This window comes from Vombatus ursinus, unplaced genomic scaffold (genome assembly GCF_900497805.2).
Source record: "Vombatus ursinus unplaced genomic scaffold, bare-nosed wombat genome assembly UNPS02014825.1, whole genome shotgun sequence".
NCBI classification, from domain to species: domain Eukaryota; kingdom Metazoa; phylum Chordata; class Mammalia; order Diprotodontia; family Vombatidae; genus Vombatus; species Vombatus ursinus.
The window spans coordinates 5806237-5823409 of record NW_020954603.1 but is presented as its reverse complement, the minus strand read 5'-3'; the positions used below and the strand labels follow the sequence as shown (position 1 = coordinate 5823409).

The window sequence follows — 17173 nt, the reverse complement described above, 5'->3', positions numbered from 1 at the left end:
CATGGGTCGTCTCTGTTTTATGATTTCAAAGGGCAGCTACAGATAATGCATGTTTATAGTCAGTGTTAGGGCTCACAGGAGGGTTTTAACTTACGTCTGTATTCTGCTCCAAGCCTCAGCATTAGTCTGATGGGGAATACTTTTGCCCAAGGAGTTTCCCACTTCTGGATAAGAATCCCAAATAAGTATGGTGGAGTTGGGAGCACCAGGTCCTGCAATGACTGGTAAGTTGATGTGACATACAAGAATCCACCATGTTCTTTGCTGCCCAGGAAACTCTGGCTGAAGAAGGAGTGTCCCAGACAGCTGACGACATTACCTGAAATAAAGGTCTTTATTAATTTATAGAATTTTCTTTGAATCCACAAGCTTCTGGCACTAAGAACTGAGCACTGTGTGGGAGAGAGATACTGTATAATAACATTGATGATGGTGATGATGATAACAATGACAACATGACTACACATGAGCTTACATTGTAATATTTTTAGTCAACAATTAAAAAAGCAGGCATTTTATCCATCTGAACAAAAATCTACAGAACATCAAATATAAAAGGAATATTAAAAGGATGGTGACTTATCCCAGAACCATTTCTATCTGGATTCCTTTGAAAAAGATGAAAACAAAATAAATAATAAGAATAGTAAGATTTCATTTTTAAAATTTAAGATCTACCAAACACCTAGAAAAAGACAACCGGGTTGCTAAAATAATACATCAAAAGTTTGCTATGCTTTATAAACTAACTAGAAAAGAAATCCTCATCCTACACAACCCAAATTACTCTTGAGAATTCAACAAATCGTGCTGGAAATGAACAGATACAAAACTGCTACCCGCAAAATCCTGGAGATTACACTGATTCATAAAAATTTAAGAGAATACTGTAACAGATTTTGCCAAAGCAATTACTCATGATCTTAAAGCTCACATTATGATATAAAAGGCTTTCAAAATATAGAGAAAGGTAGAAGAAATTAAAACCACATGGGAACATATTAGGAGCTAGGTGGCGCAAGTGCTGAGCCTGGAGTAAGGGAGACCTGAGTTCATACAACTAGCATATTAGTGACCTGTCTGCCTCAGTTTCCTTGACTGTAAAATGGGGATAATAATAGCACCTACCTCCCAGGATTTTGGGGAGGACAGAATAAGACATCTCACTGAGCTAGCACACAGTACGTGCTCTATAAATGCTTATTCGATCTTTCCAATAGATAAGGTAATACTAATATTAAAACTAACTAGCATTGACAGAGCACTTTAAGGTTTGTGATACACTTTATAGGTGTAATTTCATTTGCTCCTCCTAACCGAGGTAGGTGCTACTTTTGTCCCCATTTTACAGATGAGGAAACTGAACCCAGGGTTACACAGCTACTCAGAATTGGAGGCTGCAGTGGAACAACGCCCCCCACCAAGACACCTCACTAAATTCACAGAGTGTTAGCTCCTAAGGTTGTCCCAAAGCAGGAGATATCAAGAAGCAAACAAAAGATATCAAACAAAATCAAAAGAATGAAAAAATAGAAGAAAATGTGAAATATCACATCAGAAAAATAACTGATCTGGAAAAAAGGTTGAGGAGAGATAATTTAAGAATTATTGGACTACTTGATAGCCATGATAAAAAAAATTATAAAGGAAAACAGCCCTGATATTCTGTAACCGGAGGGTAAAACAGAAACTGAAAGAATCCACTGATCACCTCCTAAAAGAGATTTCAAAATGAACACTCTCAGGAATATTATAGCCAATTTTTAAAAAATTATAGCTAAATTCCAGAGTTCACAGGACAAGGAGAAAATATTTCAAATAGCCAGAAAGAAACAATTCCAATATTGTAGAGCCACAGTCGGGATAACACGAGACTTCGCAGTTCCTACATTAAAGCATCAGAGCGCTTAGAATATGATACTCCCAAGGGCAAAGGAGCTAGTATTACAACCAAGAAACACCTACCCAGCAAAACTGAGCATAATTCTTTGGTGGGAAAATGGACATTTAATGAAATAGAGGATTTTCAAGCATTCCTGGTGAAAAGACAAGAGCTGAATTAAAAATCTGACTTTCAAATATAAGACTCAAGAGAAGCATTAAAAAAGGTAAACAGGAAAGACACATCATAAGGAACTCAATAAGGTTAAACTGTTTACATTCCTACATGGGAAGATGATACTTGTAACTCATAAGAACTTTCTCATCATTACAGCAGTATGAAAGAATGTACATAGAGGGCACGGATGTGAGTTGAATATGATGGGATGATATCTAAAAAGATGAAAGTAATGGATGAGAAAGAGGAATGCACTGGGAGAAGGGGGAAGGGAGAGGTAGAAAGGGGCAAATTATCTCACATTAAAGAGGTACAAAAGAGCTTTTACAGTGGAGGGGAAGATGGGGGATTTGAGGAGAAAGCTTGAACCTTACTCTCATCGGAAGTGCCTCAGAGAGGGAGTAACAGACACTCAGTTGGGTATAGAAATCTATCTTAGCCTACAGGAAAATAGGAGGGGAAGGGTATAAAAGAAGTGGGATGGGGCTGATAGAAGGCAGGGTAGATTTAGGGAGATAGTAGTAAGAAGCAAAAGACTTTTGTGGATGGAGAGGGTGAAAGGAGAGAGTAGAATAATGAGGGGGAAAATAGGATGGAGGGAAATACATTCAGTAATCATTAATGTGAAAAAATTTTATAGAAAATTTCTCTGATAAAGGTCTCATTTCTCAAATATATAGAGAACTGAGTCAAATTTACAAAAAATAAGAGCCATTCCCCAAATGATAAATGATCAAAGTTATGTACAGACAGTTTTCAGATGAAGTAATCAAAGCTATCTATAGCCATATGGGAAAAAAATGCTCTAAATAAGTGCTTCTTAAGCTGTGGGTTGCAACCCTATATGGGGTCCCAAAAAAATTTTGGCAGTAGTAAAAGGTTTCTGAATGTGCAACGACCGAAAATTAATTCAAAATCAAAAGCGTAATGACTCCAAGGTGTTTCTGGAAGCCTGTGCTGCATCGTACATCTTCACTGCACCACTGATTCGAACACAAAGTATGCACACTTTCCACTGCACATGCCCTCAGGCCACGCAAAAGCATGCCATGAAGCTGTGAAACTCTAAAAGGGGTCACAAGTGGAAAAAAACTGAAGAAGCCCCATTCTAAATCACTGCTGATTAGAAAAAGAAAAACTGAAATGATTCTGAGGTACCACTTCACACCTGTCAGATTGGCTAGCATGAAAGAAAGCGAAAATGACAACTGTTGGAGATAATGTGGGGAAAATTGAGACACTAATGTACTGTTGGTGAAGTTGTGAACTGATTCTACCATTCTATAGAGCAATTTGAAACTATGCCCATATGGCTATAAAACTATGCATGCCTTTGGACCCAGCAATACCACTACTAGGTCTGTATCCCAAAGAGAAAAAAAAAGAAAAAAGAAAAAAGAAAAAAGATCTATATTTACAAAGACCTACAGCAGCTCTTTTCTGGTGGCAAAGAACTGGAAATTGAGGGGATGCCTATCAACTGAGGAATGGCTGAACAAGCTGTGATATATGATTGGGATGGAATATTATTGTTTTATAAGAGATGATGAGCAGGATGCTTTCAGAAAAACCTGGGAAGACTTACATGAATGGATAGCAAAGTGAAATCAGCAAAACCAGAACACTGTACACAGTAACAGCAATACTGTGTGATGATCAACTGTGAATGACTTAGTTATTCTCAACAATACAATTATCAAAGACAATTCTGAAGGACTTATGATAAAAAATTTTATTTATTCCCAGAGAAAAAACTAAAGGAGTCTGAATACAGATCAAAGCATACCTTTTAAAAAAATTTTCTTGCATTTGTTTGGGTTTTTTTTTTTTTTTGGTCTGTGTTTTCTTTCCCAACATGACTAACATGGAAATATGTTTTTCATGACTGTACATGTATAATATATCAAATTGCTTGCCTTCTCAATGAGGGGAGATGGGAGGGAAGGAGAGAATTTGGAACTCAAAATTGAAGAAAACAAATGTTAAAAATGGTTTTTACATGTAAATTGGGGGAAAATAAAATACCAAATAATTTTTTAAAGTTTATTAGAAAAAAATAAAGTTGTACATGTAAAAAGAAAGAGAGAACCACTGCACCATACGTTTAAAAAAAAAAAGAGGTAAACTATTTATAAGAGTAAAAGAGGAGGGGAAGGAGGGTAGAAAGAAGCATATTAGTATTATGGGAGACAGAGAGACCGGATTCCCTCATCTGTATCTGTTCTAGATGGGGCTGGTCCTGATTTCTAAGCCTCAGTCCAAAGCATATCATGAAGCCCACAATAAGAGGAAGTGACATCGAGGGGCAGCTAAAGCCACACATCCAACCACAGGTGGGGGCTGGGATTATCCGTGGATCCTCAGCACTGCTTCCTTTCATGGGGCTGAAGCAGAGAAGTCTGATAAGTCCCATCCCACGTATTTCAGCTCTTACTAGACATTCTTGTAGGTTAAGTCTTTGTGCTAAAGAATTCTTTCATCGCTTCTCTAACTCCCTGTACTTTGCTTCTAGCTTCTTGGAATGTGCATCCAGCTTGTGGCTGCCTGCTCCACACCTGCTACTCGCCTCTCAAGTAAAGTGATCTGATGCAGATAAGGCTGAAGCGCTGCACATTTCTGGTTTAAGTCCTTCAGTCCTACTTATGTTTACTGCAATGTCTTTCATTTCTAGATACTTCAAGCTAAACAGTTTGTTCATATTTCCCAGAAGTTTATAGTCTTCGCTGGTGGCTGACAGCTCACCCATCAGGCAAATGGGCATTTGGAGAACATGTCCTGGCACAGCCCCCCTAACTGTTCACCTCAGTGGGCTCCGTGGCCTCCTTGGCAATCTCCACCACTGCATCACCTTGTCCAGACCCTACCGCTGGATGCAAGGACACCCTCTGCCACTCTAGTGTAACTTCTGTTCTCAAGTTATTCTGTACTTGCTTATGTGTCAAACTGAGAGCTCCCACACAATGAAAATTCCTTGCAGGCAGAGCCTCTTTTTCATTTTTGTCTTTGCATCCCTATTGATGAGTAAAATGTAGAACCGACAATTAACAAACGCTTGGTGAACTACTTCCAAGCAACAAGTGATGTAATAATAGTTCACATTTCCACAGCATTTGCATTTTATCTTTTCTTCTTAAATAAAATAATAATTCACTTTTTGACAGGTCGTTATGGTTTATCATGGACTCTCCTCACAACAACCAATTAAGGCAAGTGTTATCCCCATTTTACAGATGAGGTTTGGAGAGGCTTAAGTGATTTGCTCATAGGCACATAGCTGATTAAGAGGATGAGCCAGGGAGGAAACCCAATTCTTCTGACCCTAATGGTTTTTTTCCGCATGCAAACTACAATCCAACAAAAGGATGCAGAGAATGACAATCTAACTTCACTGAAACCTAAGCACATCTCAGGAAATTTCTTCTTTTTATTTCCCACTTGAGGAAACTTGAGTAAGCCATTATGCTCGTCTCACAAATCTGAGGAAATGCATTCACGAGTGTGAGGTTTGAGGTCTTAATCATCTCCCCCATGGATGACATCTTCAGTGAGCCCATAAACTCACAGTCTGATGATGCCCATGACAACAGACCCCTTGTGAATTAATGGGAAGAGAACAGTATGTGCAATCAAAAAACAGGATTCAGGTCAAGGCTCCACCAGAAGAAGGACCCACTGACCAACGCACAGGTGATAGTGAAGGAAGGGCTTTGTAAAGGGCCATAAGGAGAGGGCCTAGGCCTGGAATTCACTGGTGTCAGGCACTGTGTCCATGTATCTGGGAGAAGTGAGGAACTGCCTCCATTGATGAAGGCTGGCTCCTCCTTCGCTACTTGTCATCTTAGAGAGTGTCCTAGAGAATGGTAACGTGACTAGGCTTGGCTAAGATCATCTAAACAGTATGTCAGAGAAGGAACTGGAACTCAAGCCTTCCTGGAATGGAAGCCGGCTCTGTATCCACTACACCAGAGCTATGGTCATACCGTATTAGTAAATGTGTATTATACTGTTATGATTATATAGGTCTATTTGAGGTTCTGCTTTAAAATTACAGATTTTATTCTTTCTTTATGGTCTCAAAATGTCAAAATGACATGATCACTCACAGACGCAATTCTATGGTTTACTTGCTCATGAAAGGATAAAAATGAACTTTTCCTTTACCAAATATTATCACAGTGTAATAGTAAGTAAATTGCACAGAGAGGTAACATCTTTCTTTAACTTACAAGCAAGACAGAAAAATATGGTGATTGATGTAAAAATCTTAATGAACTCCTTTTTTTTTTAAAAAAAATTCAATTTTATTTTATTTACAGTTCAAAATTCTTTCCCTCCCCCTCCTCCACCCACTGAGAAAGAGAGAAAAGCAAAACCCATTACAGATATAACATATATATTCATGCAAAACAAATTTCTGTATTAGCTATGAAAAAAGAAAGAAGGGAAAGGAAGAAGGGAGAGAACAAGAAGGAAAAGAAAAGTTAAAAACAAGTAAAAGAAAGAAAAAGAATATGGTTCGATTTGCACTCCGAGTCCATCAGCTCTTCATGAAGAGGTGGGTAACGTGTTTCATCATGCTAGAATTGTGTTTGGTCATTGTGTTGATCAGAGCTACTAAATCTTTCAAAGTTGATTATCTTTACATTGTTGCTGTTACCACGTGTAAAAAAAGTTCTGCCGGTTCTCCTCACTTCACTCTGCATTTTTGCTGGGGGGTTTTTTTAAACCATCCTCTTCATCATTTCTTACAGTACAGTATTATTCTACCACATTCACATACTATAACTTATTCATTATTCCTCACTGATGGATATTCCCCCAGTTTCTAATTTTTGGCCACCACAAAAAGGAGCTCCTTCTCTTCACTAATGACATTTTTGACATGGTGATCATTTTAAACATTTTTATATCTTTAAATTATATCAATAAATTAACTAGTATATATTAAGGACTTACTATATGCCAGACACTGTGCTAAGCACTGGGGATACAAAGGCAAAAAAAGTCCCTGCTCCCTGGGAACACAACTTGCAAACAACTACGTACAAGCACAACTTGTACAGAAACAGGGTAACTGGAGGGTACGATCAAGATAACTGGGGGGAGCATTAAACAACCAAATGACTTGCCCTGGAGGACACCAAATACTTAAGGCAGAGCTGAGAAATGACTACTTAGAAAATTCTAAGCATCCAACATATTAACATATTAGATTTACATATCAAATCAACCCAATGTTGCTAAAATGAGCAAGACTCGATTGCAGCATTTGTGCTTTACAATGTGACATTGTGGATGGAGAGCTGGCCTCGGCATGTGTGGGGCAGGTGGGGTGGGGGGTGCGGGGTGGCATGCACCCAGGTTCAAATTCCACTTCAGATATCCACTAGCTATGTGACTATAAGTGAGGATCAAAATGACCTCAAGTCAAGTAGGTCAAGTGCTTTGCAAACTTTAAAGTACTATTCAGATGTGAAATTATGACAAACTCTCAGAAGCTCAGCTTCCTTATTTGTAAAATGGGGAAGGTCTCAGTTCAAATTCTGCCACTGGTACTTACTAGCCATATGACCATGTTATTTAACCTCTGTGAGCCTCAGTTCTCTCACCTGTAAAATGGGGATAATAATATATATATACCTCACGGGGTAAACATAAAGTCTTTAGCAAACCTCAAAACATTACATTATCAATGGATATGAATGAAGAGTCTCAAAAAAGAACTGCAAAATGTTAAAAACCACATAAAAGAATGCTCTAGGTCATTAATAATAAGAGAAATGCAAATCAAAACATCCTCCAGGTTTCACCTTGTACTCTACAAACTGGCAAAATGACAAAAATGGCAACAGTCAATGTTGGAAGGGTTGCGCGAGGATAGGCACACTAATTCACGGTTAGCAGAGCTGAGAAATAGTATAACCACTTTGGAAAGCAATTTGGAATTACGTAAATAAAGTGACCAAAATGTCCATACCCTTTGACCCGAGATTCCATTATTACACTTAGACCCTAAGGAGGTAATAGGTGAGAAGAAAGCCTCCGAATGCACTGGAACATTTACAGCAGCACTTTTGTGATGACAAAGGTCTGGAGGCAAGGGGGGTGCCAGTCACGTGGGAAGTGGCTGAACACACTGTGATCCATGAATGTAACACAATGTTATCGTGCTGTAAGAAACAATGAACGTGGTGAATACAGAGAAGCACAGAAAAATTTACATAATGTGACGCAGTGTGAAAAAGGGAAATCAAGAAAACAACCCAAATCAGCGCTTCCTAAACTGTGGGTGGCAACCCCATTAAGAAGCGCTGATCTAGATCAGGGGAGGCCATGTGTGGCCCAGGTCCATGGGTGCGGCATTTTGACTGAGTCTAAGTTTTACAGAGCAAATCCTTTTATCAAGGGGATTTGTTCTGTGAAGTTTGGATTCAGTCAAAGGGCCACACTTGAGGACCTAGAGGGCCACACGTGGCCTCGAGGCCACGGGTTCCCCACCCCTGATCTAGACAATGATGACGACAATGCACAGGCAGACCTCAGAGATACTCTCCGTTCTATTCCAGACCAGCACAATAATGCAATTATCACAATAAAGTAAGTCACACAAATTTTTTGGTTTTTCAAAGGTTATGTTTACACTATACTGTACTCGTCTATTAAGTATATAATTAAAAAATAATTTATTGCTTAAAAATGCTAAACATCAGCAAGTCATAATCATTTTGCTGGCAGAAGATCTTGCCTTGGTGTTAATGGCTGCTGACTGATCAGGGTAGTGATTGATAACGGTTGAGGTGGCTGCGGCAATTACTTACAATAAGACAAGGAAGTCTGCCGCATCAATTGACTCTTCCTTTCACTTGAACACTGATAGGCCATTGGAGAAGTATTAATTGGCCTAAATTCAATATCATCGTGTCTCAGGGAATAGGGAGACCCCAGGAAAGTAAGAGAGATGGGGGAATGGCTGGTCGGTGAGGCAGTTAGCACACACACATTTATTAAGTTCACCATCTTATATGGGTGCATGTCGTGGTGCCCCAAACCAATTACAATAGTAACATTAAAGATCACTGATCACAAATCCCCATCATAACAGACAGAATAATAATGAAAAAGTTTGAAATATTGCAAGAATTACCAAAATGTGACACAGAGACACAATATGAGCATATGCTCTTGGAAAAAATGGCGTCAACAGACTTGCTTGATGCAGGGTTACCACAAACCTTCCATTTGTAAAAAATGCCGCATCTGTGATGTGTAATAAAATGAAGGAGGCCTGTACATGGAAAGAATGACCTCAAAACCATCACAAGTGAATGTTGCAAAATACAAAAGCACCATAGCCTGACCCCAAAGAAGAAACAAGAGAAGATTCTCCCACCCCACTCCCGCAGAGGTGGGAGGCCCACAAGTGTGAGACACTGCAGATTTTCAGAAGTTTTCCATGGTTTTGCTGATTGGTTTTGCTGATTTTTTTGGTTCTGCTTTCTCTTTTTCTTTAAAAATATTTTTTTTGTTATATGAGATGGCCTCTCTGGGAACAAAGAAAAGGAACCTGGAAGAAATTCTGGTGATGTGAAAAACAAAGGATACCAACAAAAATCATCACCATCATCATACTTGAACTACCTACCTCAAAGGGCCATTGCAAGGAAATCACTTCATAAATCCAAAGTGATTTAGGAATAATTCTTTATTAAATTTTGCCTCTGAAAGTTACTGTGTAAGCAAGTTATTTTAATAGTTTGAGTCTCAGTTTCCCTATATGTAAAACAAGAATATTTGATGACAGATAGAATGATAGATACCTTACATGACCATGGCAAGCAAAGTGCTTTGTAAACCTTAAACTGACAGAAATGAGTTATTATTCTCATCAATAACAAAACCCTATTTTTTCAATAACATGTTCTGTAAAATGATGAATATATGATTAATATCCTGAAAAGGCAGAGGGAAGGAACACTAAAATTCTAGATCCCTCAAAATGTATATTTCTTTGGATTAATATAAAAATGAAAATGTAACATTTTGAAAACTAATTTCAATTATTTCTATTCTCAAAAGGAGAAAAGTCCTTGGAAAATGTTCTTTTTCTTGGTTATATTTTTTAAGTAAAGGTTCAGCTCAGCTATAGTTGCTTCAGATGATTTGGTTAGTTGTGTCACTGAATCAGACCAGAGTAGCTCCTACCCTTAAACATACTCTTCAATGCAGTGACATTGGCTTCCTGGCTGTTCCTCCAACAAGACTCTCCATCTCCTGGCTCCAGGAATTTTCTCTGATTTTCCCCCATGCCTAGAATGTTCTTTTGCCTCCTTTCTGCCTCCTGGCTTCTCTGGTTTCCTGCAAGTCCTAGCTAAAATCCCACCTTCTACAGGAAGCTCTCTTAACTCTAATGTTTTCCCCCTATTGATTATTTCTTATTTATCTTATATATACAGTTTTTGATCTCTAATTGTTTACATGCTGTCTCTATCATTAGATTATGATGTCCAAAAGGGCAGGAATTATCTTTTGCCTTTCTTTGTATCCCCAGTGCTTAGCACAGTGCCTGACATGTTGTGGGCACTTAATAAATATTTACTGACTGTTTTTGACTACTAACTATCCACTTAGAGGTATTTGAAATTGCCAGATGATTTTAAATCATCCAATAGATTATCAAAATAATTTAAAATCAGGTACCCATAATATAATTTTACAGTATAAGGGAAAACTATCATAATGGTCTGAAAATAGGAGGCACCCTTTATTCCATCCACTTCCTCCATAATCTGGCTTGTAGATCTGATTATGGCCTATAATCTATGTTATTTTTTTTCCAGTGTGATTCAATATAAATCTTCCTTTCAAAGGGACTTTAGAAGAACTTAGAAGGACTGCCTATATTCAAATAAATAAGTAGTACTTCTCTAGTAGTAAATAGAAGGACCACAGTCTTTCCCCCCCCCCAAAGCTCTCAAGATACATGAATATCCCAAGGAGGAAAGGATGCCCAGGGGACAGAGGAATTGAGGATAGAAGTGACAAAAATCCCTGCAACACTTCTAGTCTACCTCAAATTGGTCTCTGTTCCTATGTCAATAGGTCCTACGGAACTGACAGGGTTGATTATCTCAATGTCTATATATCAACAGATTCTCTCTCTACACTCCTTCTCTCTAGCATGCAAATGCACCAAAGAAATGCTAACTCTCAGCAATGACACCACACTCAGATGTGGCTGTTAACCAATGTCTCAATTTCCCCAGGCTGCAATACCACCTTCAGAATTAATGATGGAGGAGGCTGCTAGCATCAGCTGACATTGACTAGACAGGAGGAAGAAACACCTCTTCATGGACAAAGAATGGCTTCATTTATCCTGGTGGAAGTTATGAAAAACTTCAACAGTCACAGCTCAGCTGCAGATACATCTGGTGACGAAATGAAAGTCTGATGCTGTGAAGCTCAATATTAAACAGGAGTCAGCAATGTAGTAACATCTATGAACCCTGCAAGGTAAGCTGGATGTGATCAAACAAGAGATAGAAAGTTTAAACATTAACATTTTGGGTGTCAGTGAACTTAAATGGATAGGAATGGGTGAATTTAATTCAGGTGATTACTTCACAGACTACTGTGGGCAAGAATCCCTTATAAGAAATGGAATAGCCCTAATAGTCAATAAAAGGGTGAGGAAAGCAGTACTAGAATATAATCTCAAAAATGACAGAATGATATCTTTCAAATCCAAGGCAAACTGTTCAACATCACAGTAATACAAGTCTATGCTCCAACCAATGATGCCAAAGAGGCCAAAGTTGATCAATTCTATGAAGATCTACAACATCTTTTAGAAATAACACCAAAAAAAGATATCACATTCATCATAGCATATTGGAATGTTAAAGTAGGAAATCAAATGATAATGATAACAGCTAAATTTGGCTTTGGAGTATCAAGTGCAGCAGGGCAGAGACTAATAAGAGTTTTATCAAGATAACTCACTGGTCATAGAAAATACCCTTTTTCAACAACCCAAAAGGTGACTCTACACATGGACATTAGCAGATGGTCAATACAGAAATCAGACTGATTATATACTTTGCAGCCAAAGATGGAGAAAGTTCTATATGGACAGCTAAAACAAGACCTACAGCTGACTGTGGATCAGATCATGAGCTTCTTAATACAAAATTCAGACTTAAATTGAAGAAAGGAGGGAAAACCATCACACTATATAGGTATGACCTAAATAGCATTCTTTATGAATATGAAGTGGAGATGATAAATAAATTTAAGGAATCAGATCTGGTACACAGAGTGCCTAAAGAACTGTGGACAGAAGTTCAATGCAGAATTCCAGAGAACAGCAAGGAGAGATAAGAAGGTTTTCTTAAAAGAGCAATGCAAAGAAATAGAAGAAAACAACAGAATGAGAAAGACAAGAAATCTCTCAAGAAAATTAGAGATATAAAGGGAAAGTTTCATGCAGAAATGGGCATGATAAAACATAAAAATTATAGGGATTTAACAGAAGCAGAAGATATTAAGAAGAGGTGGCAAGAATACACAAAAGAACTATATAAGAAAGATCTTACCATCATCACCTTTAAACACAATGGTGTGGTTATTGATCTTGAGTCAGACATCCTGGAGAATGAAGTGCAATGAGACTTAAAAAACATTCCTAACAATAAGACTAGTGGATGTGATGGACATCCAGCTGAGCTATTTAAAATCCTAAAAGATGATGCTATTAAAGGCTGCACTTAATATGCCAGCTAATTTGGAAAACTCAACAGTGGCCAGTTGACTGGAAATGATCAGTTCATGTCCCAATCCTAAAGAAAGACAATGCCAAGGAATGTTCAAATTACCAAACAATTGTGCTCATTTCACACACCAGCGAGGTTATGCTTAAGATTCTGCAAGCTGGGCTTCAGCAATATGTGAACCAAGAATTACCAGAAGAGCAGGCTGGTTTTTGATGAGGCAGAAGAACTAGAGACTAAACTGCCAACATTCACTGGATTATGGAGAAAGCAAGGGAGTTCCAGAAAAACATCAACTTCTGCTCTGTTGACTACAGCCTTTGACTGTGTGCATCACAACAAAATGTGGTAAGTCCTCAAAGAGATAGGAGTGCCACATCATCTTACTTGTCTCCTGAGGAACCTGTATGTGGGTCAAAAAGCAACAGTTAGAACCAAACGTGGAACAACTGATTGGTTTAAGATTGGAAAAGGAGTACAACAAGGCTGTATGTTGTCACCTTATTTATTTATTTATTTATTTATTTATTTATTCAGCTCATACGCAGAGTACATCATGTGAGATGCCAGGCTGGATGAATCAAAGACTGGAATTACGGTTACTGGGAGAAATATCAACAATCTGAGATATGCGGATGATACCACTCTGATGGCAGAGAGCAAAGAGGAATTAAGAAGCCTCTCCATGAGGATGAAAGAGGAGAGTATAAAAGATAACTTGAAACTTAACATCAAAAAACCTAAGAGGCTTGGCAACTGGTCCCATAACTTTCTGGCAAACAGAGGGAGAAGAAATGGAAGCAGTGACAGATTTTATTTTCCTGGGCTCAAAGATCAGTGCAGATGGTGGCTGCAGTCATGAAATCACAAGACGCTTGCTCTTTGGAAGGAAAACTATGGCAAATCACAACAGCACACTACAAAGCAAAGGCATCACTTTGCTGACAGAGGTCCACATAGTTAAAGCTATGCTTCTTTCCAGTAGCAACGTACAGCTGTGAGAACTAGACCATAAGGAAAGTGAAGCATGGCAGAATCAATGCTTTTGAACTGTGGCGCTCGAGAAGACTTTTGGGAATCCCCTGTACAGTAAAAAGGTTAAATCGGTCCACATTTTAAGAAATTAATTCAGTCTGGTCATTGGAAGGACAAACACTGAAGCTGAAGCTTAAATATTTTGGCTTCATAACGAGAAGATGAGACTCCTTGTAAAAGACCCTAACGTTGGAAGAGATTAAAGGCAAAAGGAAAAGGGGATGGCAGAGAATGAGATAGATAGATAGTAATGTGGAAACAACAAACATGAACTTGGACAGACTTTGAAAGACAGTAGAGGATAGAAGGGCCTTGAATGCTATCTATGGTCCATGAAGTCACAAGTAGTCGGACACAACTAAACAAGAAAATGGCTTAGACAATAATTAAGCACAGAGTCAAAAAGTGGTTGTTGACGGTTTGGGGTCAATGTGTCAAGTGATCTCTGGTGAAGTACCTCAGGAATCTCTACTTGATCCTGTGCTATTTAATGCCTGCCTCTCAAGTTTTAAATATTTATAATTTAATTTTCTATGTACACTTTGTTTTTCCCCAACAGAATGCAATCTTCCAGAAAATAAGGATGGCTTCATCTAGTAACCCGAGGAGCTATCACTGGGCCTGGCATACAAGGTGATTAATGCTTTTTGAAGTGAATTATACTATGATAAGGAATCTCAAAAAATAAAAAGCAGTGTGAAAAGGTTGACAGGTTACCAACAGGGAAGGGAGGACAGGCCTTCTGGAAGAGGCAGCACATGAGCAGAGCTTTAAAGACTACAGAGGCTCAAAAGGTGACGATGATGCCAAGTTAGTTAGTTGATAACTCCCATAAATGAGCTGATAATAAAAGAATACTGAGCCGTCCTGGCCCAGATGAACCAGATGTTTTCAGGTCAGATGTGACTGCAGAGCCCTGGTAGGGATCTCTGAGTAAGACTCAGAGCTGGCCTTTACATTGTGAGTTGAGGTTTGCAAAGTGCTCTGTGGCCATCATCTCCACAACCCTGGGAGATAGATGCTATTACTGCCCCCACTTTGCAATAAGGAAACTGAAGTTCAGTGACTTGCCCAGGGCCACAACTAAGTGTCCATGAATCAATAGTGTCTATTATGGGCTAGACATTGTGCCAAGCTCTGGGGATACAAAAAAGAAGCAAAAGATAGGCCCTGCCCTCAAAAAGCTTACAATCTAACTGGGGAGACAATAAATGAACAAATAGATACAAACAAGCCACACAGAAGATAAACAGGAAATAATTAAGAGGAAAGGCACTAGAATAAGGAGGGGTTGGGGAAGGCTTCCTGTGAAAGACGAGATTTTAGTTAGGACTTGAAGCCAGGGAAGGAAGTAGGTAAAGCATAGGAAGGAGAGCATTCCAGACAAGGGAGACAGCCATAGAAAAGGTCCAGATCTGAGAGAAGAAGTATGTCATTTGTGTAACAGGCAGGAGGCCTGTGTTCCTGGATCAAAGAGTCAGGGAGTAAGGTGTAAGAAGAGTGGAAAGGTAGGAGGGGGCTAGGGCTTTGAATGTCAGCACATTTTGCGTACTCGATCCTGGAGGCAATAAGAAGTCATTGCAGTTTATTGAGGAAGGGGGTGACATGATCAAACCTCCGCTTTAGGAAAATCTCGTTAGTGGCTGAAAGGAGGATGGAGTGGAGTGGGGAAAAACTCAAGGCAGACAAATCTACCCATAGATTACTGCCATCGTCCAGGAGCATCAGAGGAAAGAATGGGGCACGTTCCAAAGGTGCTGTAAAGGTGAAGTGGATGGGTCTCAGGCAACAGACCAGAGATGGGAATTGAGAAAGTGAGGAGTCGAGGGTGATTCTACAGTTGTGAGGCTGAGGGACAGGGAAGGTGGTGCTGCTCTCTACAACAACAGGGAAAGTACAAGAGGGAGAGGACTCAGGGGAAAGGTAAGGAGTTCTGTTTTGGGTGTGTCGAGTTTAAGATGTCTACTGGACATTCAGTTCAAGATGTATGAAAGGCTGCTGGAGACATGAGACTGGAGGTCAGCAGAGACGTTGGGGCAGGAAAGGCAGACCTCAGAATCATCTGCACAGAGATGGTGATTAAGTCCATCAGAGCTGACGGGATTGCCGAGGGAAGTAACACAGAAAGAGCGAAGAAGAGCACCCAGGACAGAATGCTGAAGGACAACGAGGCTTAGAGGGCACGAGCTGGAGAAGGAGCCAGCAAAGGGGACAGAGAAGTGGTCAGAGAGGCAGAAGGAGAGCCAGGGTGGTCATGTGGGTATCCTGAAAACCCAGAGAGAAGAGAGTATCAAGGACCAGAGAATGATCAACAGCGCCAGAGGCTACAGAGAGGTTAAGAGGAATGAGGACCGAGAAACAGCACAAGGCAGCTAAGAGACTTCAGCAACCTTGGAAAAAGCAGCTTTGGTGGAACAGTGAGGTTAGAAGCCAGCTTTTAAGAGGTTACAAACAGAGTGAGAGGGAAGAGGAGGCACCTATTATAAGCAGTTTTTTCAAGGAGCTTAGCTACAAAGGGCAGAAGAAATATAGACAGCAAGTGGGGAAAAGCAAAGGGAGGGATTTTTTCAGGCTAGCAGTGACATGGACACGTTTGTAAGCAGGAGGGAAGGAGCCAGCAGAGACGGAGAGATTGAAAATAAGTGAAACACTGAGGATGACAGAGGGAGAGTCTACAGGAGTTGGGAGGGAGATGGAAGGAGAAAGGAGGGAGGGAAAAAGAGGAAATCTGAATTATACTGTGTTTGATTGGGATGGACACCTGACTACCAGTCCAAGAGATATAAAATATTCTTTAAAATGAGAGAGGTATCAGGACTGAAGGTCAAACTTTGCCCCAGTTTTGAAAGAAAAAAAGTGACGAGGATCTAATTACTGTTAAAATTGAGAATGTATCATTAAATGGATAGTTAGAAAAAGAAGCCAAGATTACAAAGAGCCAACATGATTCCATCAAAAACAGATCATAAAAGGCTAAACTCATTTAGTTTTACTTAAAAATATGGAATGCTTCATGAATTTGTATATCATCTCTGCATTGCTCCAATTTTAGCATATGTGTTGCCAAATCAAGCCCCCTCATTTACTTTTTTGACAAGGATATTAGACTGGTAAATGAAGGAAAAACTGCAAATACAGTTTACCTAGGTTTTTTTGTTTTTTTTTTTTTTACTTTTAGGTTTCTTTCAAAAGCAGATCCACCTTCTCTCCCTCTCATTTCTCCCTCCCCAGGTCCCACTGAGAAAGCTTTTAAAAAAAAAACCCTCGGGGCAGATAGGTAGCACAGTAGATAGAGCTATGGCCTCAAACA

At 39.3% G+C, this 17173-nt stretch overlaps 1 protein-coding gene across 4 annotated transcripts in view; it reads right to left on the bottom strand.

The window, feature by feature from the left end:
* The window catches only part of ZFYVE9 (zinc finger FYVE-type containing 9), a 186261-nt gene that overhangs the window by 36052 nt on the left and 133036 nt on the right, over window positions 1-17173 (bottom strand). For all 4 annotated transcript variants that reach the window (XM_027838056.1, XM_027838055.1, XM_027838058.1 and 1 more), the window contains one exon: window positions 95-319. In XM_027838056.1, coding sequence (XP_027693857.1) covers window positions 95-319 — 225 coding nt within the window. The remainder of the gene's footprint in view (window positions 1-94; window positions 320-17173) is intronic.